The sequence below is a fragment of the Lepidochelys kempii genome, chromosome 2, assembly GCF_965140285.1.
Source record: "Lepidochelys kempii isolate rLepKem1 chromosome 2, rLepKem1.hap1, whole genome shotgun sequence".
NCBI classification, from domain to species: Eukaryota; Metazoa; Chordata; order Testudines; family Cheloniidae; genus Lepidochelys; species Lepidochelys kempii.
The window spans coordinates 134931338-134953276 of NC_136381.1; the positions used below are offsets into that span (position 1 = coordinate 134931338).

Below are 21939 nucleotides of genomic sequence, written 5' to 3' on the forward strand. Positions count from 1 at the left end.
GACTGGTTAATGGTTCTATCACACCTTGGAAATACTATATGCAAGGAAGTTCATCCTGTGGGCTTGAAAGATGAATGAAGGAAATAAAACAAAGCCACAAGAAAAATTTCCATCTTTTGGCTGTTTGAACTATGAAGGGCCAAAGACTCTAAACTGAAGCCAGAAATCCCCAGGGGTTGGCTCCTGGGTCTGCTCTGCAAGATGCTTTTAATTGATAGATCGCTACAACTCTATCACTCTTAGGATTTAGATAGTAACTTTTGTGTGTATATGTCTGCTTGCTTTAACCTGTAAATAAGAGTTATTCCTTTTTCCTAGTTAATAAACCTTTAGATAGTTTATTACAGGATTGGCTACCAACGCTGCCTTTGGTGTAAGATCTAGGGTACCAGTTGATTTGGGGGTAACTGACCAGTTTCTTGGGACTGGGAGCAACTTGAACAGGAGGCAGCACTGTCTTATAAAACCCCTGAATAGCTGGTGATTACCATCAAACTGTTCTGGCAATGGTATTGGGGAGCAGGGCTGTACAAGCCGTATATAGACTGCAGTGTTTTCAGCATGCAACTGCATGACTTGGTCCTGCAATAGCTGGTTCTCCGAGGTCAGATGGATGACACAGGCCTGTAGGGGTTAGGTTGTCCGTCTGAAGGCATGTAGTCCACTCAAATGTGTCCAGTGCTCCCAAAGGGTTAGCCACGTCCATTCTTCTGGCACTGGGATTGCTCTTGTGTCCTAAGTGGTCCATGCAAACTGTCACAACCAGGATGTGGGCAGTCTGATCTAGTGGTTGGTGCAGGAGTCAGGCCAGATCCAATACCACAAGATCAGAGTCCAAGACAGGCCAGAGGGCAAACCGAAATCAGGGGTCAGGAGGCAGGCAGGGTCAGGGTACCAGGAGGTCAGCAGCATACAGTAGGAGCCGGTATCTCATGGGGAGCGGCCCAGGGAAGCAAAGCAAGGAGAACCCAGTTGCTTGGACAGCTTCCTGTTTCTGTGCTGGGTTTATATATAAGCTGTGAACCAATCAGGATGCCTAGCATTCTGCCTACCGGATTCCAGGACTGAGGTCTTCTGTCAGAGTTCAGCTCCTATTCTAACAACAGTTAGCAGGTCACTGAGTGACAGTATGGAGCTTACTAGCTCTGAAAAGCCCTGTGGACAAGTGTTCAAGACCTGTAGTCCCCGACACCTGTCCTCTTACTTATTTACCACTCCCCCATTTCTGTGTAATCTGCAAATGTTATCAGTGATGAGTTTGTTTTCTTCATGGTCATTGCTAAAAATATCAAGTAGCATAGGACCAAGAACTGATCCCTGCAGGACTCTACTAGAGATGGACCTGAGCGGCGATGATTCTCCATTTACAGTTACATTTTGAGACCTTCCAGTTAGCCAGTTTAATATGTGCCATGCCAATTCTGTATCATTCTAATTTTTTAATCAAAAGTCATGTGATAACAAGTCAAAGGCCTCACAGAAGTATATTATATCGTTATTGCCTTCATCAGCCAAACTTGTAATATCATAAAAAGGATATCTAATTAATGTGACAGGACCTATTTTCCATAAATCTCTTTTGATAGGCATTAATTATATTACCCTCCTTTAATTCTTTATTAATCGAGTCTCATATCAGCTGCTCTATCATCTTGCCTAGGATCAATGTCAGACTGACAGGGCTATAATTACCCAGGTCATCCCATTGGCCCTTTTTAAACATTGGCACAACATTAGCTTTCTTCCAGTTTTTTGGAACTTCCCCTGTGCTCCAGGACTTGAGAATCAACATTAGCAGTCCATGGAGCTTCTTAACCATCTCTCTTTTTTTTTTTTTTAAATGCTCTTGGATACAGCTTATCTGGGTCTGCTGATTTTAAAAATGTCTAAAAAATTAGAATTAATTAGGACTACTTTGACTCACTGAAATGTGTAAGCTTGCAATGCTTAACTCATCATACAGGAAGTATTGTGGGCTCAAACTGAGCAATGACCCCATTAATACAAGTTACGTGTTTGGGGTGGCTTTGGCTCTGACTCTTCACCAAAGGACATATTTTCAAAGGTAATGAGTCACTTAAGGATGGAAACAGATGCCTAATTAATTTTTTTTCAAAGCACCTAGATGCCTAAATACCATTCAGTTCAATGGAGTGAGCACCTAGGTGCCTAATGGGATTTTCAAAAGCCCTTATCTGCATCTTCAGGTGCCTAATTACCTTTGAAAATCTGGACCCAGTTGTCTTGCAGTGGTGGCTGCTCACTGTCTTTTAGAGGTCCAAATATACCTTTTCTTGGACTACTGGCTCATAAGACCCCATTTTCTCAGGGAATAATGTGGACCATTTACACCATATACAGTCTCTTCAGTAAGTTAGGCATCAGGGCAAACAAAATCTTCACTGCAGCCAGATTAAATGCTCATGCTAAAACAACGATGTTTTCATGGTACAAAATGTTGTTTGAGGAAATATTGGGATAACAGTTTTGGAGCCGTTATGGAAAGGAGTTTTGAATTAAGGAGATCTACTACTTCCATGTCAGAGAGGGTGCATGTGTACCTTGTGGTATTATTCCCTGTGCACTTGCCAGTTTCTTGAGGTCAAGCATGTATGCTGAAGCACCCAAAAATGCCAATTTGTGGTACCATCAGAGTGACTAATTTTTAGAATTCAAATCTTTTCTATTCACAAGAATGCTAATCCTACAGAGTTGACACATTGTATGTGTGTGAGAAAGAGAGAGACCCACACACTGAGACCTAGAAAATTAGGTCAATATAACTACACCAGTCGGGTGTGAAAAATCCATAGCCCTGAGCAACTCAGTCAAACAGACCTAACCCCTGGTGTATACAGTGCTAGATCAATGGGAGAATTCTCCCGTCAACCTAGCTACTGTCTCTTGGGCAGTTGGAATATCTACGCGGATGGGAGAAACCCTCCTGTTGGCGTAGGTACCATCTTCACTAGAGAAGAGACAAGCACTGGTATCACATTCCTGTAATCATTGGGGAAATCTAGCACACTAGGTTAATTCTGGGTGGATCATCTGATTGATATGCTATGGAATTGTTTTAAATGTTGCACCCTTCTTTTGGTGGTTGGTGTTGTGGACTGGAGCTAACTTTCTTTTTCAATAACCAGAATGTGAGTTTACTTCAAAAACTGTATATTGTTCCCTCTTCTGGTCCCAAGTGGTTAGTTAATATTTGGGGCCTTGTTGGGTTGTTTCCATTATGAGGAGAAATTATGAGTTAGGTATTTTGTTGGTGTAATGGCGTTTATTTACAAAGATTGTACATAAAATTCTGTCTCTGAACACAGTAGAAACAAACACCAGGCAGTTTTCGTGCTTAGAAATCCAGTGTGCCTTTCTAACAAGTAGTGTGCCTAAAAGATCTGTCTCTTGTTTCCCTCCCAGGGGCGCACTCACAAAAGCTTGTCTTGCTGTCTGCTTCTTGCATGCAGACTCGAACAGCTGCAAGCAATCAGTCCACAGTCTCTGGGAAACCCTCAGTTCATATACCTTATTTTCTGTTTGGCCACGTGATGTGGGCCAGTTTCTTGGACAGTGGCTTCCTTTGTTTTCAGCTACCACTATGTAAAGGAGCTTTAAATTGCTCCTTCTGTTTATCCTGAAAGAAATATGGTATTAGAATTCACACCCCACTGAAGTGCACTACCACACCAGGTAAACAAGTCCATTCTGTCCTGTTTTCCTTCCTACCCTTTGTTCATGTTAGTTTAAAAAAAAAAAAAGAAAAAAAAAAAGACTCCCAAAGATGTAATGTGTAAACAATTTCAATTACAAAGGTTGTTTTTCCCCTAGAGCCTGTGGAAATGCCCATGGAACACTTGAGCATATTTTGTTTTTGAGAGTTTTTTTCTTGTTGCTTCTTAGTGAAAATGTTGATTCATGGGTGTGTTTTGGTTTTTTTTTTAAGAGTGTTTCCGCTATCAAGCTCAACAGGTGCTTAAATATAGCTTTTTAAGCCAGGGTATAATGGCCATACTATACTATTATTCAGTGTTTGCTTCTTGGAAGTGACATTGAGAAGAGCAAATTCAGTGGAACTGTTAAAGCAATGTCAATATACATGTATTTTGTTTGTACTTGGTTATTCAGGTTGGGGTACAATCATGATCCTATATAACGTAAGTCTGTACTATAAGTTAAAACATTTAGAGTGATTTTTTTTAATGTATCCTAGGTTCCTTGCACTGACCCCTTGGAGAGTATATCAGCTGACTTCTCTCATAATACTTGGGGTTGTAATTATGCAGATAATGAAGGATATGGTACTGTCTAGGATAAAAGGTAAGGCAATCATCAGTACAGTAATTTACCTTTAACTTACAAATGTTTGCCTATGCTGGCTCTCATCCTATTCGTGCCCCTATTTTTTGTTTAATTTTTGTGAGAGTGTAATATGTCACAGTAAAAACATTAAATATGTAACATTTCTGAGACAAGTGACTAGTAATCTCTGAAGAAGTTTTAAAAGGAAATTCTACTCTGAAAAATCACTTTAAAATAAAGTTGTACTCATTATGTCGTTGCCCATTTTTCATGACTCTTGTTTCCTACAAAGTGTCTAAAAAGTCTCTAAAGGTATGTTTACCCTACAGTGTAAGACCAAGGATCAAACTGAGGCTCAAGCCTAACCACCCTTGCATCAACACACAAATCACTGTAACCCAGGGCTTGGACCCAGTGTCCCAGGATTCTATGGGTATATTTACATAGCAAAGAAAAACCCACAGCTGGCCCATACCAGCTGTCCTGGGTTCGAGCTGGAGGGCTGTTTCATTGCTATGTAGACTTCCAGGCTTGGGCTGGAGCCCAGGCTCTGGGACCCTCTTCCTTGCCAGCCACTGGTTTTTCTTTTTTGTGTAGACATAGCTATGGAAGTGGAGGGTCTGAGCCTGAGTTAAACTGGGAAACTAGGTTCAAGCCCTATTGCTTAGCCTTGTAGATTCAGCCCCACTGGACTTGTGCTGTGGGAGTACGCCAAAAGTATTCCACAATCCCAGAGGCCCACTTTCTTTGTCATCCTGGACAGTCAGCCTTGGTGAACCGTCATGTTTTCCCACACTGCACCATGAACAAAGAACTAGAGCAGCCACATTTTGTGGGCGGGGGGCTAAGAAGTCTGGGATATGAATGGTTGGACTCAGGCCCACATAACACAATGTAGGCACCGGAGCCCCAGATTGGGACCCAGGTTCAGCAGTTTCTAACTTGGTGTTACAAATGAGTGTAGCTGCTCAAGCCCTAGGTTGATAAAATCTTGAGTCTGCCAAACCAAGTTCTGCTATCCCTAGACTTACATTGCAGTATAGACATACCCTAAAAAACAGCAGAAGAGTAAGGAAGTTTATTTCCTATTTGTGCTGCTTCTTCAGTTTACTGAGGACTTTTTGTTTTCTGTTATGTTACAGGGTTTAAGTGACCTTTAGTAATCAGTACCAGCTAATCATTTTTGGCACCAGATATTACTGATTTGATTGGAAGTGCAAGAGTGCACTCCTATTTTTATTATTTTGCAATCCAGCAGTGTCAGATAAGGCCAATAAAGCTATATGTTCCTAACTGTGAAATCATGGGATAGTCATATTTCACCTGAGCTAATATAAAATATCTCCAGTGACTTCATAGGAAGAGTTCAGGAAAGTCCAAAACTACTAATTGAGTACTCTCATGAAGAATCTGTCTTTTAGCTTGAGCCAGAAACCTTTTTAGATCTGAAATCAACAAATTACCCCTTGAACTAAAAGAGGAAATCTGTTAGGTCTTAGTGGGATAATAACTTTTATTTAACTCTAGCGAACCACTAGATGGCAAAATTGTTATAGTATAACGACAGATACAGAAAGTGATTGTTATCCAAATGTAATCTAATTTTGCAATCCAAAAATGTGACAAAGTTAGATTACATTGAGTATCTAATCATTCTAGTTTAAAGACAGACCAGGTTAAATAAGTACATTGATTTTTCATGAATATTTCAAACTGTTTTGAGATATCAAGTTTACAGAAAACATGTTGATTTTTCTGAAGCATGTTACTCCATTGTTTAAAATGGAAAGTATGCGTGATTTTTTTACTAGTAATCTGGGTAAATGTGACTTGTATTATAGAACTACAGAGATTTTTAGAGTAATTATTCTGTAATTTGGTGCACTGTTGAAAAATTGAAGGGAAAAAAACAGTTCTGCTGTATATATCAGTGCTATTTTTCATCTTACGCTTTGCTTATTTCAGGTGCACAGCTATGGAGGAGCCTCACTGACAGGTAGGTGCCATTTAAAAATTCTGAATTTTACAAATGATTCTCCCAAATAGCCCACAAAACAAGAACTGCGTTATTTTGACCACAGTGTAGTTTGTTCTATATTACTGGCTGTTCACACGATGCCTCAGTTTTAAATAGATTTTTTAAATAGTATTCTTTGTGAAAGTTATAACTTTTAAGTTTTTTAAATTATAAGTTTTTTATTTGAATTGTATCACAGTATATTATTCAGTCAAGTATCAGATTTTTAAGAAGCAACCTGCTTTTTGAATGTTACCATTTTCTTCTTTAAGAAGTATTGTCCTCTTCTGGGTTTTCTGCCACTTTGAATGTGTTTAATTTGAAGTTAGTTCTTGGGAAAGATACTGGATTTACAGTTCTGAAGAGCAATGTCTTCCATTCTTAAGTGTGTCAGTACAAGGTTCCCCTCACCATTGTGCTCCTGGTGGGTAGTGACCAGTACTAGACTAAAACAGAACCTTGGAGTTACGAACACCAGAGTTACAAACTGACCGCTCAACCACACATCTCATTTGGAACCACAAATACGCAGTCAGACAGCAGCAGAGACTAAAAGAAAAACCTCAACAACAGTACAGTACTGTGTTAAATGTAAACTACTAAAAAAACAAAGGGAAAGTTTAAAAAAATTTTTTTGGACAGGGTCAGGGATCAGTTTCTGTGTTTGTTTCATTTAAATTAAGATGGTTAAAAGTAGACTTTTTCTTCTGCATAGTAAAGTTTCAAAGCTGTATTAAGTCAGTGTTCAGTTGTAAACTTTTTCAAGAACAACCATAACATTTTGTTCAGAGTTACAAACAACCTCCATTCCCAAGGTGTTCATAATTCTGAGGTTCTACTGTAGATCAATTCAATGCTCTGTCAGTTGCTAGCATCTCTAAAATGGCTACCCTGGATACCTATTAATGATGATTGTTAAACCTGTTAGTAGGCATTGGACTGTCACAGATGGCTAATTTTGTCTGTCTAAACCCCCTGTATTTATCCCACACACACAAATGTTTGTGCAGTGTCATTGGGGTAGATTAGCTGTATTTCATTAGTGGATGAAATTAATCTTATATACAGTCCTATGAAGTAATTTGGGAATCTTCTGAATAAAAATGCTATAGAAATGTAAGGCATTATTACTTTACATAGGCTACCAAACAACTGTTAGATGGTAATGATTTTCAGTTACCTGACTACTGACAGCATTTGGAACAGTGGCCTTGAGGTGTAAGACACAGACTTAGTGACATGATTTAAAAATTCCACTCAACTCTAGCTGTGCACTGGAAAGCTAGCAATCTGTAATGTGGACGCTGAAACATAAGATTCAGCTTTTATTCTTTTCTAAATAGGCATTTATACCTGCCTCAGTTCATATTGTAGTGTCTCAGTGCTTCCACTGGTGTATTAGACAACGTAATGTGGGTCTCCTCTTTTCTCTCATCCTCTTCCCATGAGGAAAATTGTAGGCTGTGTAGTGTTTTGCTTTGGCAGTCTTTTTAAATATATACATGCAGCTGTGTGCTTACATTAGGCCTGGTCTACGCTACGAGTTTGTTGGATTTAGCACTGTTAAATCGAATTAACCCTGCACCCATCCACACAACAAAGCCGTTTTTTTCGACATAAAGGGCTCTTAAAACCGATTTCTGTACTCCTCCCCAATGAGGGGATTAGCACTGAAATCGACATCGCCGTTTCAAATTAGGGTTAGTATGGACGCAATTTGAAGGTATTGGCCTCCAGGAGCTATCCCACAGAGCACCATTGTGACCGCTCTGGACAGCACTCTGAAGTGGGATGCACTGGCCAGGTGTACAGGAAAAGCCCTGGGAACTTTTGAATCTCATTTCCTGTTTGGCCAGGTAAGCTCATCAACACAGGTGACCATGCAGTCCCAGAATCAAAAAAGAGCTCCAGCATGGACCGAAAGGGAGGTACTGGATCTGATCTCTGTATGGGGAGAGGAATCCATGCTATCAGCTACGTTCCAAAAGGCAAAGTGCCAAAACATTTTAAAAAATCTCCGAGGCCATGAGGGATAGAGGCTACAGCAGGCACGCAACACAGTGCCGCATGAAACTTAAGGAGTTCAGACAAGCGTACCAGAAAACCAAAGGATCAAATGGATGCTCCAGAACAGAGCCCCAGACATGCCACTTCTACGCTGAGCTGCATGCAATTCTAGGGGGGGGCCACCACCACTACCCCACCCCTGTCCATGGACTCTGATGATTGGGTACTCTCCATCATGCCTGAGGATTTTGCGGACAGGGAAGATGAGGAGGAGGAGGACGAGCTTGAGGAGAGCATACAGCACACCACTCTCCCTGACAGCCAGGATCTTTTATCAACCCAACAAAGCCGGAGAAGGGACATCTGGTGAGTGTACCTTTTAAAATATAATACATGTTTTAAAAGCAAGTGTTTTTTAATGACTAAGTAGCCCTGGGGACTTGGGATGCATTTGTGGCCAGTACAGCTACTAAAAAAGTATGTTAATGTGTCTGGGGATGGAGCGGAAATCCTCCAGGGACATCTCCATGAAGCTCTCCTGGAGATACTCTAAAAGCCTTTGCAGAAGGTTTCTGGGGAGAGCAGCTTTATTCCGTCCTCCATGGAAGGACACTTTACCACGCCATGCTAGTAGCAAGTAATCTGGTATCGTTGCATGATGAAGCCTGGAAGTCTGTGGTCCTGGTGTTTGCTGGCATTCAAGCAACATCCGTTCTTTATCTCTCTGTGTTATCCTCAGGAGAGTGATATTGTTCATGCTAACCTGGTTGAAATAGGGGAATTTAATTAAGGGGACATTCAGAGGTGGCCGTTCCTACTGGGCTGTTTTCCTGTGGCTGAAAAGAAATCCTCCCTGCAGTTAGCCACACTGTGGTGGGGGAGGGGTGGTGCTGGCTCCATTGGCGCTGAGCTGTTCGCATTTGGCTAGCAGGGGTCTTTTCTGACACCAGCCAGGCGGTGGGGGAAGGGGTAAAGCAATCATCCCAGAGAATTGGATGCGAGGGGGTTAGTTTGGTTTCTGCTGCTACACATTAACAGGAAAACCGCAGCACTAAATGGCCAACCCAACGGGCTTTGCTTGGTATGGGAGAGGAGGGCGCTGCTGTTATGAAGGTTGAAGAAGCCGAAAGACTATGGCTTGCCATGGCCGCCTGCAAGCCAAATTCTGTCGCCTGGCACTGCATGTGTGATCTCTAACACCCAAAGCCTCAGGCACTCAATATAAGATGCAAAATGCGACGTTGTACCAAAATCACATGTGCTATGTAATGTGAATAGTGTTGTGCACCATGAAAGAGTATAGCCATTGTTCTGTAAAATGTATCTTTTTAAATACTTCACTCCCTTTTTTTCCTCCAGCAGCTGCAAATGTTTCAAGCCTCTCTCCTCCTTCCCAAAGGCTATCTCAGATAAGGCAGCGAAAAAAACCGCATACACGATGAAATGTTCTCTGAGCTCATGCAGTTGTCCGGCACTGACAGAGCTCAGCAGAATGTGTGGAGGGACACAATAGCAGAGTACAGGAAAGAGGCCAATGAACGTGAGGAGAGCTGGCAGCAGGAAGATCAGAGGGGGCATGATGCAATGCTGGGGCTACTGCAGGATCAAACGGACATGCTCTGGCGCCTGGTGGAGGTTCATGAATGGCAGCAGGATCACAGACTGCTGCTGCAGCCACTGTTTAACCACCTTCCCTCCTCCCCAAGTTCCATAGCTTCCTCACCCAGATGCCCAAGAACCTGGGGGGAGGAAGGGGAGGCTCTGGGCACCCAACTACTCCACTCCAGTGGACAGCCCAAGCAACAGAAGGCTGTCATTCAACAAGTTTTGAAGTGGCCTTTTCCTTCCCTCCTACCCTCCTCCCACACCCCAACTGGGCTATCTTGTGAGTTATCTCCCTATTTTTATAATCAATTAATAAAGAATACATGTTTTTTAAACGATAGTGACTTTGTTTCCTTTGCAAGCGAGGTGTGATCAAAGTGCGGAGGGCGGATGTCTTACAGGGAATTTAGAGGCAACCAAGGGGGCGGGTTTTCATCAAGGAGAAACAAACAGAAGTGTCACACAGTACCCTTGCCAGTCATTAAACTGATTTTCAAAACTTTTCTGATGCGCACCGCTTCCTGCTGTGCTCTTCTAATCGACCTGGTGTCTGGCTGCTCGTATTCAGCAGCAAGGTCATAAACGCCATAAACGTCTCCCCCTTACTCTCACAGAGATTGTGGAGCACACAGCAAGCAGCAATAACAATGGGAATATTGGTTTCACAGAGGACTGAGCGAGTCAGTAAACTGCGCCAGTGACCCTTTAAACGTCCAAATGCACACTCTGCCACCATTCTGCACTTGCTCAGCCTATAGTTGAACAGCTCCTTACTACTGTCCAGGGTGTCTGTGTACAGCTTCATGAGCCAGAGCATTAAGGGATAGGCTGGGTCCACAAGGATAACTATAGGCATTTCAATATCCCCAACAGTTATTTTCTGGTCTGGGAATAAAGTCCTTTCCTGCAGCTTTTGAAACAGACCAGAGTTCCTGAAGATGCGAGCATTATGTACCTTTCCCGGCCATCCCAGGTTGATGTTGGTGAACGTCCCTTGTGATCCACCAGTGCTTGCAGCACCACTGAAAAGCACCCCGTGCGGTTTATGTACTGGCTGCCCTGGTGGTCCGGTCCCAAGATAGGGATGTGCGTTCCGTCTATAGCCCCACCACAGTTAGGGAATCCCATTGCAGCAAAGCCATCTACTATGACCTGCACATTTCCCTGAGTCACTACCTCTGATAGCACAGCTCAATGAATGCGTTGGCTACTTGCATCACAGCAACCCCCACAGTAGATTTGCACACTCCAAATTGATTACCAACTGACTGTTAGCTGTCTGGTGTTGCAAGCTTCCACAGGGCTATTGCCACTCGCTTGTGAACTGTGAGGGCTGCTCTCATCTTGGTATTCTTGCGCTTCGGGGCAGGAGAAAGCAAGTCACAAAGTTCCATGAAAGTGCCCTTACGCATGCAAAAGTTTCGGAGCCACTAGGAATCATCCCAAACCTGCAACACTATGCGGTCCCACCAGTCTGTGCTTGTTTCCCAGGCCTAGAATCAGGATTCGACTGCATGAGCCTGCCCCCTTAACACCATGATCTCCAAATTGCCGGGGACCACGGTTTTAGAGAAATCTGTGTCCATGTCCTCATGACTCTCGTGACCACGCTGCCGTTGCCTCCTCACCTGGTTTTTCAGGTGCTGGTTCTGCATAAAATGCACAATAATGCGCAAGGTGTTTACAATGGTTATAACTGCTGCAGTGAGCTGAACGGGCTCCATGCTTGCCGTGCTATGGCGTCTGCTCGGGCAATCCAGGGAAAAGGGTGCGAAATGATTGTCTGCTGTTGCTTTCACAGAGGGAGGGAGGGTTGACTGATGACATTTACCCATAACCACCCGCAACAAATTTTTGGCGCCTTCAGGCATTGGGAGCTCAGCCCAGAATTCTAATGGGCAGCGGGAACTGTGGGATAGCTACTCACAGTGCACCGCTCGGAATGTTGATGCTTGCCACGGTACTGTGGACACACACCGCCAAATTAATGTGTAATTATGTAATTGTGTGTGGACGCATGCACTCAACTTTATACAATCTGTTCCCAAAAATCGTCTTTCATAGTGTAGACATGGCCTTAGAGTGTGCTTGAAATGGAAGGTGGTGAAGTGTGTTTACCACAGAAGCTTTGGACCCACATCCAATTTAGTTTGCAAAGAGAGGCTTCTGGATTGTAAAGGGAAATGACTCCTTAGAGCAGTGATTCTCAAACTTTTGTACTGGTCACCCCTTTCACATAGCAAGCCTCTGAGTGCAACCCCCCTTATAAATTAAAAACTTTTTTTATATATTTAACAGCATTATAAATGCTGGAGGCAAAGCGGGGTTTGGGGTGGAGGCTGACCACTCACAAAACCCCCCCACACACACAATAATCTCACACCCCCTGAGGGGTCCTGACCCCCAGTTTGAGAGCCCTTGCCTTAGAGAATTAGGATAGTTAGAACATCATTCCAAGACCCTTTGTCCTCTGAAAATGACAGGCAAAGGGACAACTATCCCTGGCGGTTGTCAACTAGAGCGTTAAAGGATAAATACCATTGGTAAGTTATTTAAAGAAGGATTTATCTACACATTTTAAAATTTATGTACCTATAATACTTTGCTGATGAATGAGAAGACCAACTAAAAATTAATAATAGTACAGGTTCTGAACTGCATATTTGAGTGTTATGCTCAATCTTTGCCATATGGTCATTCCTTCTTTCCTGTTTTCCTTACTGAGAATTTTTCAGTGTTGCATTATTTAATACTGTGGTATTGGATAAGGTCTAGATCCTAACTTCTGTTCTGCTGGTGGTGGAGAGAGGGGAAGAAAACACAGGGAATCTCTTCCTCCCTGTGGAAGTTGTTGGTCCACGACCTTTGCCTAGGGCTGAAGACTGTGTGGGGTTGAGTAGCCAACTGTTGAGTTGGCCTGCATACCACAGCTCCAAAGGGATGATGACTGTTAAATAGAAGGTGTGTCCATTGCCCACAGGCAACTAGCCGTTGTACCTGGTAGGTGAAGCATACACTAGTCCGGAGCACATGCAGCCTCGATCAAAAGAAAAAAGTGTCTAGCAGCTCATTGGCAGTAGCCCTGTCTGTGCTACCTTGCCCTATAAGTACATGACGGCATTATGTAAAGCGCTAAAGTGGTACGTCTGTCCCCTACTCATGTCCTTTAGGAAAGAGCAAGATTTTCCTTTAGGTATTTGTAGTTATTTTCTGATTTACTGGCTAAAAAAGTTTTTAAAAAGCAACACAAAACACTGAAGAACAAAGGAATGTATTTCAGTATGATTATTCACATCTTTGTTTTGATTTCACACATGCAATTTCAAATGAAATTACATTTGCCTATTTAATAATATGCCTGTGTGGAATTCATATGATAAAATTGTCTGTACAATTTATCACATGCTTATGATCACATCACTGCCAACTAAGCCTTCTCTTGGGAATTGTTCTAGCATTCCAAACTCATGAGTAGCTTCAAATCACCCCCATTTTGTTGCAGATCACCCTACCACAAAAGCATTTTCCTCCTTTTGCTTCCAAATGTGGAATTTCTTCCTCTCTCTCCTCAGATTACCCTGGCCTGAGTTCCAAAATAGGTGGGATTCAATCCTGGGCCAGTAACAGTTTTTCTAAACATAAAATATCATAAATTTACATTTCACTGTCGTGCAGAGATAGAAATGGAAACATTATACCTTTGGGAAGGGGAGATTCTTAGCTCTCCAGTTGATTACAGAATTTGGATTGAAAGGAGTGACCAATTTTTGTATAGAAAAGCTATTTAGGCCATTTTTGGAAGTATTTTTAATGTAATAGTTTTAATTTTTCACCCCACTTGAATCCTGTACAGCTGCATTCATGGCAACAGAGTTGGATGAATAAAAAAGTTCCAATAATTCTTTTTTAAACTCCTCTAAAATATTTTTTAAAAAGCAAATTTTAATAATGTGGTGCATACAAAACATATCATAGTGTGGAGTGACATAAGTTTTATTGGCATGCATTTGGAACAACCTATATTATTTGCTTACAGATTTGCCACTGGTGAATGATGTGATCATCTCAAACTCATGCCAGTAAAACCTTCATCCTTTACAACACCAGGCATTCTAAAGGAAAAAACAGTTCAAGAGAGTTGGTAGTTTTTCAGAGAGACATTATTAAGGGCATAAGAGCAAACTATCCCACTGCGTAGGAAAGATAGGAAGTATGGTAGGAGACCACCCTGGCTTAACTGGGAGATCTTCAATGATCTGAAACTCAAAAAAGAATCCTACAAAAAGTGGAAAGTAGATCAAACTACAGAGGATGAATATAAACAAATAATACAAGTATGTAGGGACAAAATTAGAAAGGCCAAGGCACAAAACAAGATTAAACTAGCTAGAGACATAAAGGGTAACAAGAAGACATTCTACAAATACATTAGAAGCAAGAAGAAAACCAAGGACTGGGTAGACCTGTTACTCAATGAAGGGAGAAAACTGTAACAAAAAATGTAGAAATGGAAGAAGTGCTAAATGACTTTTTTGTTTCAGTATTCACCAAAAAAATTAGTAACAATTGGACATCTAACATAGTAAATGTCAGTGAAAATGAAGTAAGGTCAGAGGCTAAAATAGGGAAAGAACAAGTTAAATATTACTTAGACAAGTTAGATGCCTTCAAGTCACCAGGGCCTGATGAAATACATCCTAGAATACTCGAGGAGCTGACAGAGGAGATATCTGAACCATTAGCAATTATCTTCAAAAAGTCATGGAAGACCGGAGAGATTCCAGAGGACTGGAAAATGGCACAATATTTGTCCATGTATATAAAGGGAAATAAGGACAACCTGGGGAGTTACAGACCCGTCAGCTTAACTTCAGTACCCAGAAAAATAATAGAGCAAATAATTAAGAAAGCAATTTGCAAAGACTTAGAAGATAATAAGGTGATAAGTAACAGTCAGCATGGATTTGTCAAGAACAAATCATGTCAAACCAACCTAATAGCTTTCTTTGATATGCCTTGTGGATAGGGGGATGTGGTATATCTTGTGGTATATCTTGTGGTATATCTTGTGGTATATCTTGACTTTAGTCAGGCTTTTGATACTGTCTCTCATGACCTTCTCATAAACTAGGGAAATGCAACCTAGATGGAGCTTCTATAAGGTGGGTGCAAAACTGGTTGGAAAACCATTCCCAAAATTATCAGTGGTTAACAGTCAAATTGGAAGAGCATATCGAGTGAGGTCCCGCAGGGATCAGTTCTGGGTCCAGTTCTGTTCAGTATCGTCATCAGTGATTTAGATATTGGCATAAAGAGTACACTTATAAAGTTTGTGGATGATACCATGGTGGGAGGGGTTGCAAGTGTCTTGGAAGATAGGATTAAAATTTGAAATGGTCTGAAGTAAATAGGATGAAATTCAATAAGGACAAATGCAAAGTACTCCACCTCGGGAAGAACAATCGGTTGCATGCATACAAAATGGGAAATGACTGCTTAAGAAGAAGTACTGTAGAAAGGGATCTGGTCATAGTGGAACACAAGCTAAATATGAGTCAACAGTGTAACACTGTTGCAAAAAAAAAAAAAGTAATCATTCTGGGATGTATTAGCAGTAGCGGGAATGTTGTAAGCAAGATACGAGAAGTACTTCTTCTGCTCTACTCTGCACTGATTATGCCTCAACTGGAATATTGTGTCCAGTTCTGGGTGCCACATTTCAGGAAAGATTTGGAGAAAATCCAGAGAAGATCAACAACATTTTTTTAAAGGTCTAGAAAACATGACCTGTGAGGAAAGATTGAAAAAATGGGAGGAGTTAGTCTGGAGAAAAGAAGACTGAGGGGAGACACAACAATTTTCAAGTACATAAAAGATTGTTACAAGGAGAAGAGAGAATTATTCTCTGTCACCTCTGAGGATAGGGCAAGAAGCAATAGGCTTAAATTTCAGCAAGGGCAGTTTAGGTTGGACCTTAGGAAAAACTTCCTAGCTGTCAGGCTAGTTAAGCACTGGAATAAATTGCCTAAGGGGGCTGTGGAATCTCCATCATTGGAGATTTTTAAGAGCAGGTTAGACAAACATGTTAGGGATGGTCTAGGTAATACTTAGTCCTGTCATGCGTGCGGGGGACTGGACTAGAAGACCTCTCAAATTCCCTTCCAGTCCTGCAGTTCTACGATTCTACATCTGTCTCTACTCATATACTTAGAATAAAAGTTCTCTTCAGTAAGTACTTCAATATTTGACATTTTGTTTCAAGTTTTTCTCTTGCCCTTTTCTTATTCCCTTATGTGTCTCTCTAGATTGTTCATGACATGAAGGGGAAAGCAGGCAGTGAATTGAATACATGAATTAAAAATACAGCTGCTGCTGGGAAAGCAGAGGTCTGGGGAAGGGAGCTTGCTTGTGTGATGTAGAGCTGTTTGCTGGGATGCCAAAGACCTTAATACTGGATCTGGCCCTTTTTCTGCTATGAGGTGGTTGGTCGCTAGGATTTAAAATGGGCTGTAAACATTTCCCAAAAGGGGAGAAATGCCATTTCACCTTTATGGTGACAGAGCAACAATCCTTTAGTTGCAATGAGATGGGCTGTGTTCCATTGTTCTGTGTCCCCCAATGTAGGCAAGTTGACACAAGACCTCCCAGATCACTAAGCACGTAAGTAGGTGAATAATCTCATTGATGAGGGTATTCAACTGCTTAAAATTAAGCATGTGACACCCCCTCCCCTTGATTTTAGTAAGGCATTTGGCACAGTTCCACATGATGTTCTCTTAAGCACCCTAGGGAAATGTGATCTAGATAAAACGACTACAAAGTGGGTGCACAGTTGGTTGAAAAATTGTACTCAAAGAGTTATCAATGGTTCACTGTCAAACTGGGAGGGTGTATCCAGTGGAGTTCTGTAAAGATCCTGTACTAGTCAATATTTTCATTAATGACTTGGATGATAGAGTGGAGAATATGCTCATGAAATTTGGGGATGACAGGAAGCTGGGAGGATTTGCAAAGCACTTCAGAAGACAGGATTAGAATTCAAAAGGATCTTGACCAATTGGAGAATTGATCAGAAATCAACAAGATGCAATTCAATGAAAATAAACGCAAAGTACTTCACTTAGAAAGGAAAAATCAAATGCAGAAATACTGAATGGGTATAACTGGCTAAGTGCTAGTAAAGCTGGAAAGGGTCTGGGGATTCACAAATTGAATATGAGTCAACAGTGTGATGCCGGTATGAAAAAACCTAATATCATTCTGGGGTGTATTAACGGATGTGCTGTGTGTAAGATATGCAAGGTAATTGTCCTTTTCTACTCAGTGCTGCTGAGACCTCAGATCCAGAATATCATGCCCAGTTTTGGGCACCACCCTTTAGAAAAGGTGTGGATAAATTGGAGAGATCCCAGAGGAGAGCAACAAAAATGATAAAAGATGCTTAGAAAACCTGACCTAAGAGGGAAGGTTAAAAAAGCTGGACATGTTTAATGTTGAGAAAAGAAGACTGAGGGGGGGATCCGATAGCCTTCAAATATGTTAAGGCTTGGTATAAAGAGGATGGGGATTGATTGTTCTCCATATTGGCTGAAGATAGAACAAGAAGTAATGGACTTAATCTGCTCCAAGGGAGAATTACATTAGCTATTAGGAAAAATGTTCTAACTATAAGGGAGTTAAGCTCTGGAGTAGGCTTCCAAGGAAGTTGTGGAATCCCCATCAATGGAGGATTTCAGCAACAGGTTGGGGCAACACCTGCCAGGGATGGTTTAGGTTTACTTAGTCTTGCCTTAGCAAAGGGGGCTGGACTTGATGACCTTTTGAGGTCCCTTCCAGCCCTACATTTCTATGATAAAATATTTCAGTTGTGATGTTTTTAGTTCTTCTATTTAAAACGTATCTATTTGTATATCTGTTCTGAAGTATATGATGAATATTTTGCTTTTCATTTTAAATCTAAACCCACCTATAAATCAACAATACTAATTTTTAATTACTCTTTAAAAAAACAAACCTGAAAATAAAAACTGGCAAGAGCACTTCAGTGATTTTTAACTGTAATTATGATGTGTGCTGTAGTGTGTGCTTTCTGAAGCCACTCAATAGCCAGATGTGATTGACTATCATTGCTCCAACATATGTTACTTGTTATGTACCCTTGATTGCACTGAGGCTGCTTACAGTGCATGGGGTTAAGTATGTGTATATCTTTGTAGAATTGGGCCCTTAGTAAATAGAACTATTCTCAACTCAAAACTTACCTGTCACAATTAAAAACTGATTTCTGTGTAATCAATTTATTGACTATATTGGTCAAACATACACCTGAAACCAGAATTCCTCTAAATATAATGTTACCATAATGCAAATGATATAAAATGTTCATGGTTATATTTTTCTCCCCAAATCTCAAAAGGGCTTTATGTATTCTCTTTTACTGTGTGGAAGCATGCATATAAAAATTATACTCCCTTATTATAAAAATTTCTTCATGCTTTTGTTAAATAGGGATGGTTGGGGCTTTTTTATTTTGGTTTGGGTTTTTTTGCTCTGTGTGTTGCCTAGCTATATTGCTATTACTTTAAATTGTTAACTCTGTCCCGTATGTCTAATGTGGAGATAGATTCAGGTATTTTATTTTGCCCATGTGCTGTCACAGAAATGTGTTCAAAGCAAGTTATTTTCTGATTGCATTGCTGCAAATCAATGAGGATTCTCTTGTCTTTTGTTCAGAGGGCTATTCCTGGACCGATGTTATGTTTTCAAAACTAATTCAGTGGAAGTTTGAGTCTCAGTATGTGTGTTCTTTAAATTATTTTGCTTGACCTATTTTTATAATTGTTAGACTGCAGGTTCAACATTCTATTATTTTACGTGTTGCAGACTGCTTGCAGGACTAAAAGATTAAACTAATTTAAAAGAGAGTTTTTAAGTAATATAGGCAGAACAGTCACTAATATTGACATGTTGGTGACATCTATCAGGGATAATATCAGTGAAAATGTTTTGTTTGGATTTAGATCTTGGGGAGCATTTGCAACACAAAAATAACAGAATTGTGCTTAAGCATGAGAAAAAGAACAAAACTGACGATAGACCAAAGTGAACTGATTAGTGCTTCACTGTCCAAGCAGAGTGAGGCCTAAACATAAATGCAGAGATATAAATAGCATTTTTAAATGTTCATCTTTAGAATCTGTTATGCTGTTAATAACATAGGAAATACATTGCTTGGCTTGCGTTTTATTTAAATATAATTTCTATGTAATATTGCCCTTTAAAAGCTTTGTTCAGTAAGCCATACATATTAAATGTCTATGACAGTGATTTTTTTCTGTTACAGACTAATGCTAATTGCATTGTAACAAAAATGTAAACAGATAAATAGTTTATAAGCAGAGTAGTAACCCCCCCACACTTAGAAGTTTTTCCAGGTTGTGCAGTAGATAATAAGAGATCATTCTTCGCGCACACCCACATTCATAACCACCTCCTCATGTTCACACAGACAATATTACTGTCAACATTCCTGTGTTTTGTTGTGTGGTGTTTGACTGTGTTGTGGACAGTAAGCTAGGTTGTTTTATAGTAAATGAATTAAATGTATACATATTCTATATTGTCTTTATTAGAGCTCATCCAGTGCATATAAGTCCTTCTAACAGTTGATAGAGACAAGAAAAATGCAAAAGGAAAACATTGCTTTTGTAAAGGGAGCAAATTAGTTGATATGCTGGAGTCAGGAAGAAAACTGATCATATGTGATGGCAGAAGGGTTAGCCTTCCCAAATGTCTAGCTTTTTTAATCCTCAGTGTGATCTTCCGATATGATTGCCCCCTCTAATACAGATGCTGGCTTTTTCTCCTTTTTAAACATGATCACTATCAGGCTCAAACTAAAAGCTTCCACAGTACAGGTGAGTCCTTATGAAAGGTTAGCCCTCTTCCTACTCGTATCTGGACCTTCCAGAGAAGATTGCTACCAAACCACACCATAAAGATATTGTAGATAGAAAGGAAGCAAAGGTACTACTTAAGTTTAGATGAGCTTTTTTAGTCTCAGTCACAAAGATGGGGACTTTTTCCTACCACAAAATAGGCAAAGGAATTCCAGTCTTCCTTGCTTCCAAAGCTCTGATCTTCGTGGGGGGCGTAAAAACAGAGCCAGAGATCACAGGGTGGACCCATTAGCATGAAACATCATGTTTCCCTTTATCCTGCTTAGTCATAGTTTCTCTTGTTATGCTGCCAAAAAAAAAAAAAGGTGGGCTTCTCAAATATGAAAGACCCACATTTTAGACTGAAGTGGATCCTAAAAAATTAATATAAAGGGCCAAATTATGCCATCTTCAATCATCTTGAATAGTGCCTTATTCTGCAAATATTCCTACAGACTTTAATCAGACCATTTGTGGAGTAAGGTGCTGCTTAACATGAACAAGGGTGTCACCATCTGGCCCTTAGATAACTTTTACATAAAACTTTTTTCAGGAAAAGCCTTTATCTAAGACATAACCAATGGAATCTCTAAGGGATTTAACCTTGAAATAGCTAACTTCGAATCTTACACCATGTGGTTGTACAATCTCACTTTTTATTTAATGCAGTTAATGAGGAATTTGATTCCCTAGATGTAAGAATAATTTCCTGGGTTTTTGTTCTTCAGCTAATTTTGAATCACTTGTGAGGAGCAGTAGCCTTTGTGCTCTTTTTGATTGAAATAATCCATCTAAACAAAAAACTCAGCCATTGATCCAAATGTTTGCTAAGGTCATTGTGGAATACTGAATTTTACTCTTCAGGAAAATTTCCATATATTTTCTTACTGCTTAGAGGCATGTGGGCTCATATATACCTATAGCTTCTCTTGTGTCTAAACTAGTTATTCAGAAGACATGTCAATATGATAGGGCTTTAAAATTATTAATGAACATGTATTAGGACAATATTTAAAGGTATTGTTTTGAAAAGCCACACAGTCCTCATGACGGCATCCTAGAATTCCATAGTCTTCATCTTAGAAAAGAACTTGCTTTTTTTCTAGCGTGGTTATTAAAAACGAAGGCAAACATAACTCCAAGCATTAAGCAAACCAATACAGAGATACAAGGTGCCAGGCAATTTCTGAACGTGCCTCAAAAATAATAGACCAGGTATCAGTATGAATCATATATTTCGCATTTGTGCTTCAGCTATATACTTAACACAAAGCGTTACGTATATAGTAGCATAAATCCACTCTGTTAGAGATTAATTAAAGATGGATTATATTCACATCATTGTCTAACTGTCATAATGCCAGAAATGTATGTCATGGTAACTGTTTTTAAATCTAACAAATGTATTCAAATCATAGTCTAATTGAAAAGTATAACATAAACTTAAAAACACTTAAAAACACTTTGTCTTATAGAATCACCAGCCAAAGTTTCCAGGCAAATAAGGAGTAAGGCCTATGTGGGAGTGATGCAATAAGGCCCGCTGAGTTTGAATTAGGTCATAATTAGCGAGTCTCATCTTGGAAAAGGTCTGCTTAAGACAGCTATTTAGAAATTATTCTGTGTGTTTTCCATATCACGGAGACTATTGGTCTGTTTAAACTCCTCCACCCCACGCTCACCGAAATGTCAAAAATCCAGACAGAAGACCACTTTCTGGAAGTTGGCATGATCTCATTTGGGTGAAAGGTCTTAAGAAGACGTTGTTTACGAAAATTAAATATAATATCTCTATAAAAATAACTAATGCTAACAACCTGAACATAAAACCAGTTGCTCAAATGTGAAAATAAATTTAGACTTATGATAAATTCATCATCTCTGCTTTCTCATCTGTTAATCTAAAAACAGGCAAATGTTCTCGTTCTTTCTGAAAACAAGGTAGTTTTATTAACCTTCCTATTTTGGAACCAGGCTACAAGTCATCTATCTTACTTTTTGAAATCTAAATCTTGATTGAGAAAATTTTCTTTAAAGCTCACCAAGATGAAACCCTTTAGAAATATACAA

General features: G+C 40.2%; 1 protein-coding gene and 1 long non-coding RNA gene across 2 annotated transcripts in view; one reads left to right on the plus strand and one right to left on the minus strand.

Annotated features, from left to right (window-relative positions):
• Window positions 1-21939, plus strand: part of RETREG1 (reticulophagy regulator 1) — a 144898-nt gene that overhangs the window by 27822 nt on the left and 95137 nt on the right. The window contains exons 2-3 of the mRNA XM_073332287.2: window positions 4214-4320; window positions 6268-6298. Of these exons, the coding sequence (XP_073188388.2) occupies window positions 4214-4320; window positions 6268-6298 (138 nt within the window). The remainder of the gene's footprint in view (window positions 1-4213; window positions 4321-6267; window positions 6299-21939) is intronic.
• LOC140907100 (uncharacterized) overlaps window positions 1-21939 on the minus strand; it is a 58699-nt gene that overhangs the window by 10493 nt on the left and 26267 nt on the right. The gene's annotated exons all lie outside the window — the stretch shown is intronic.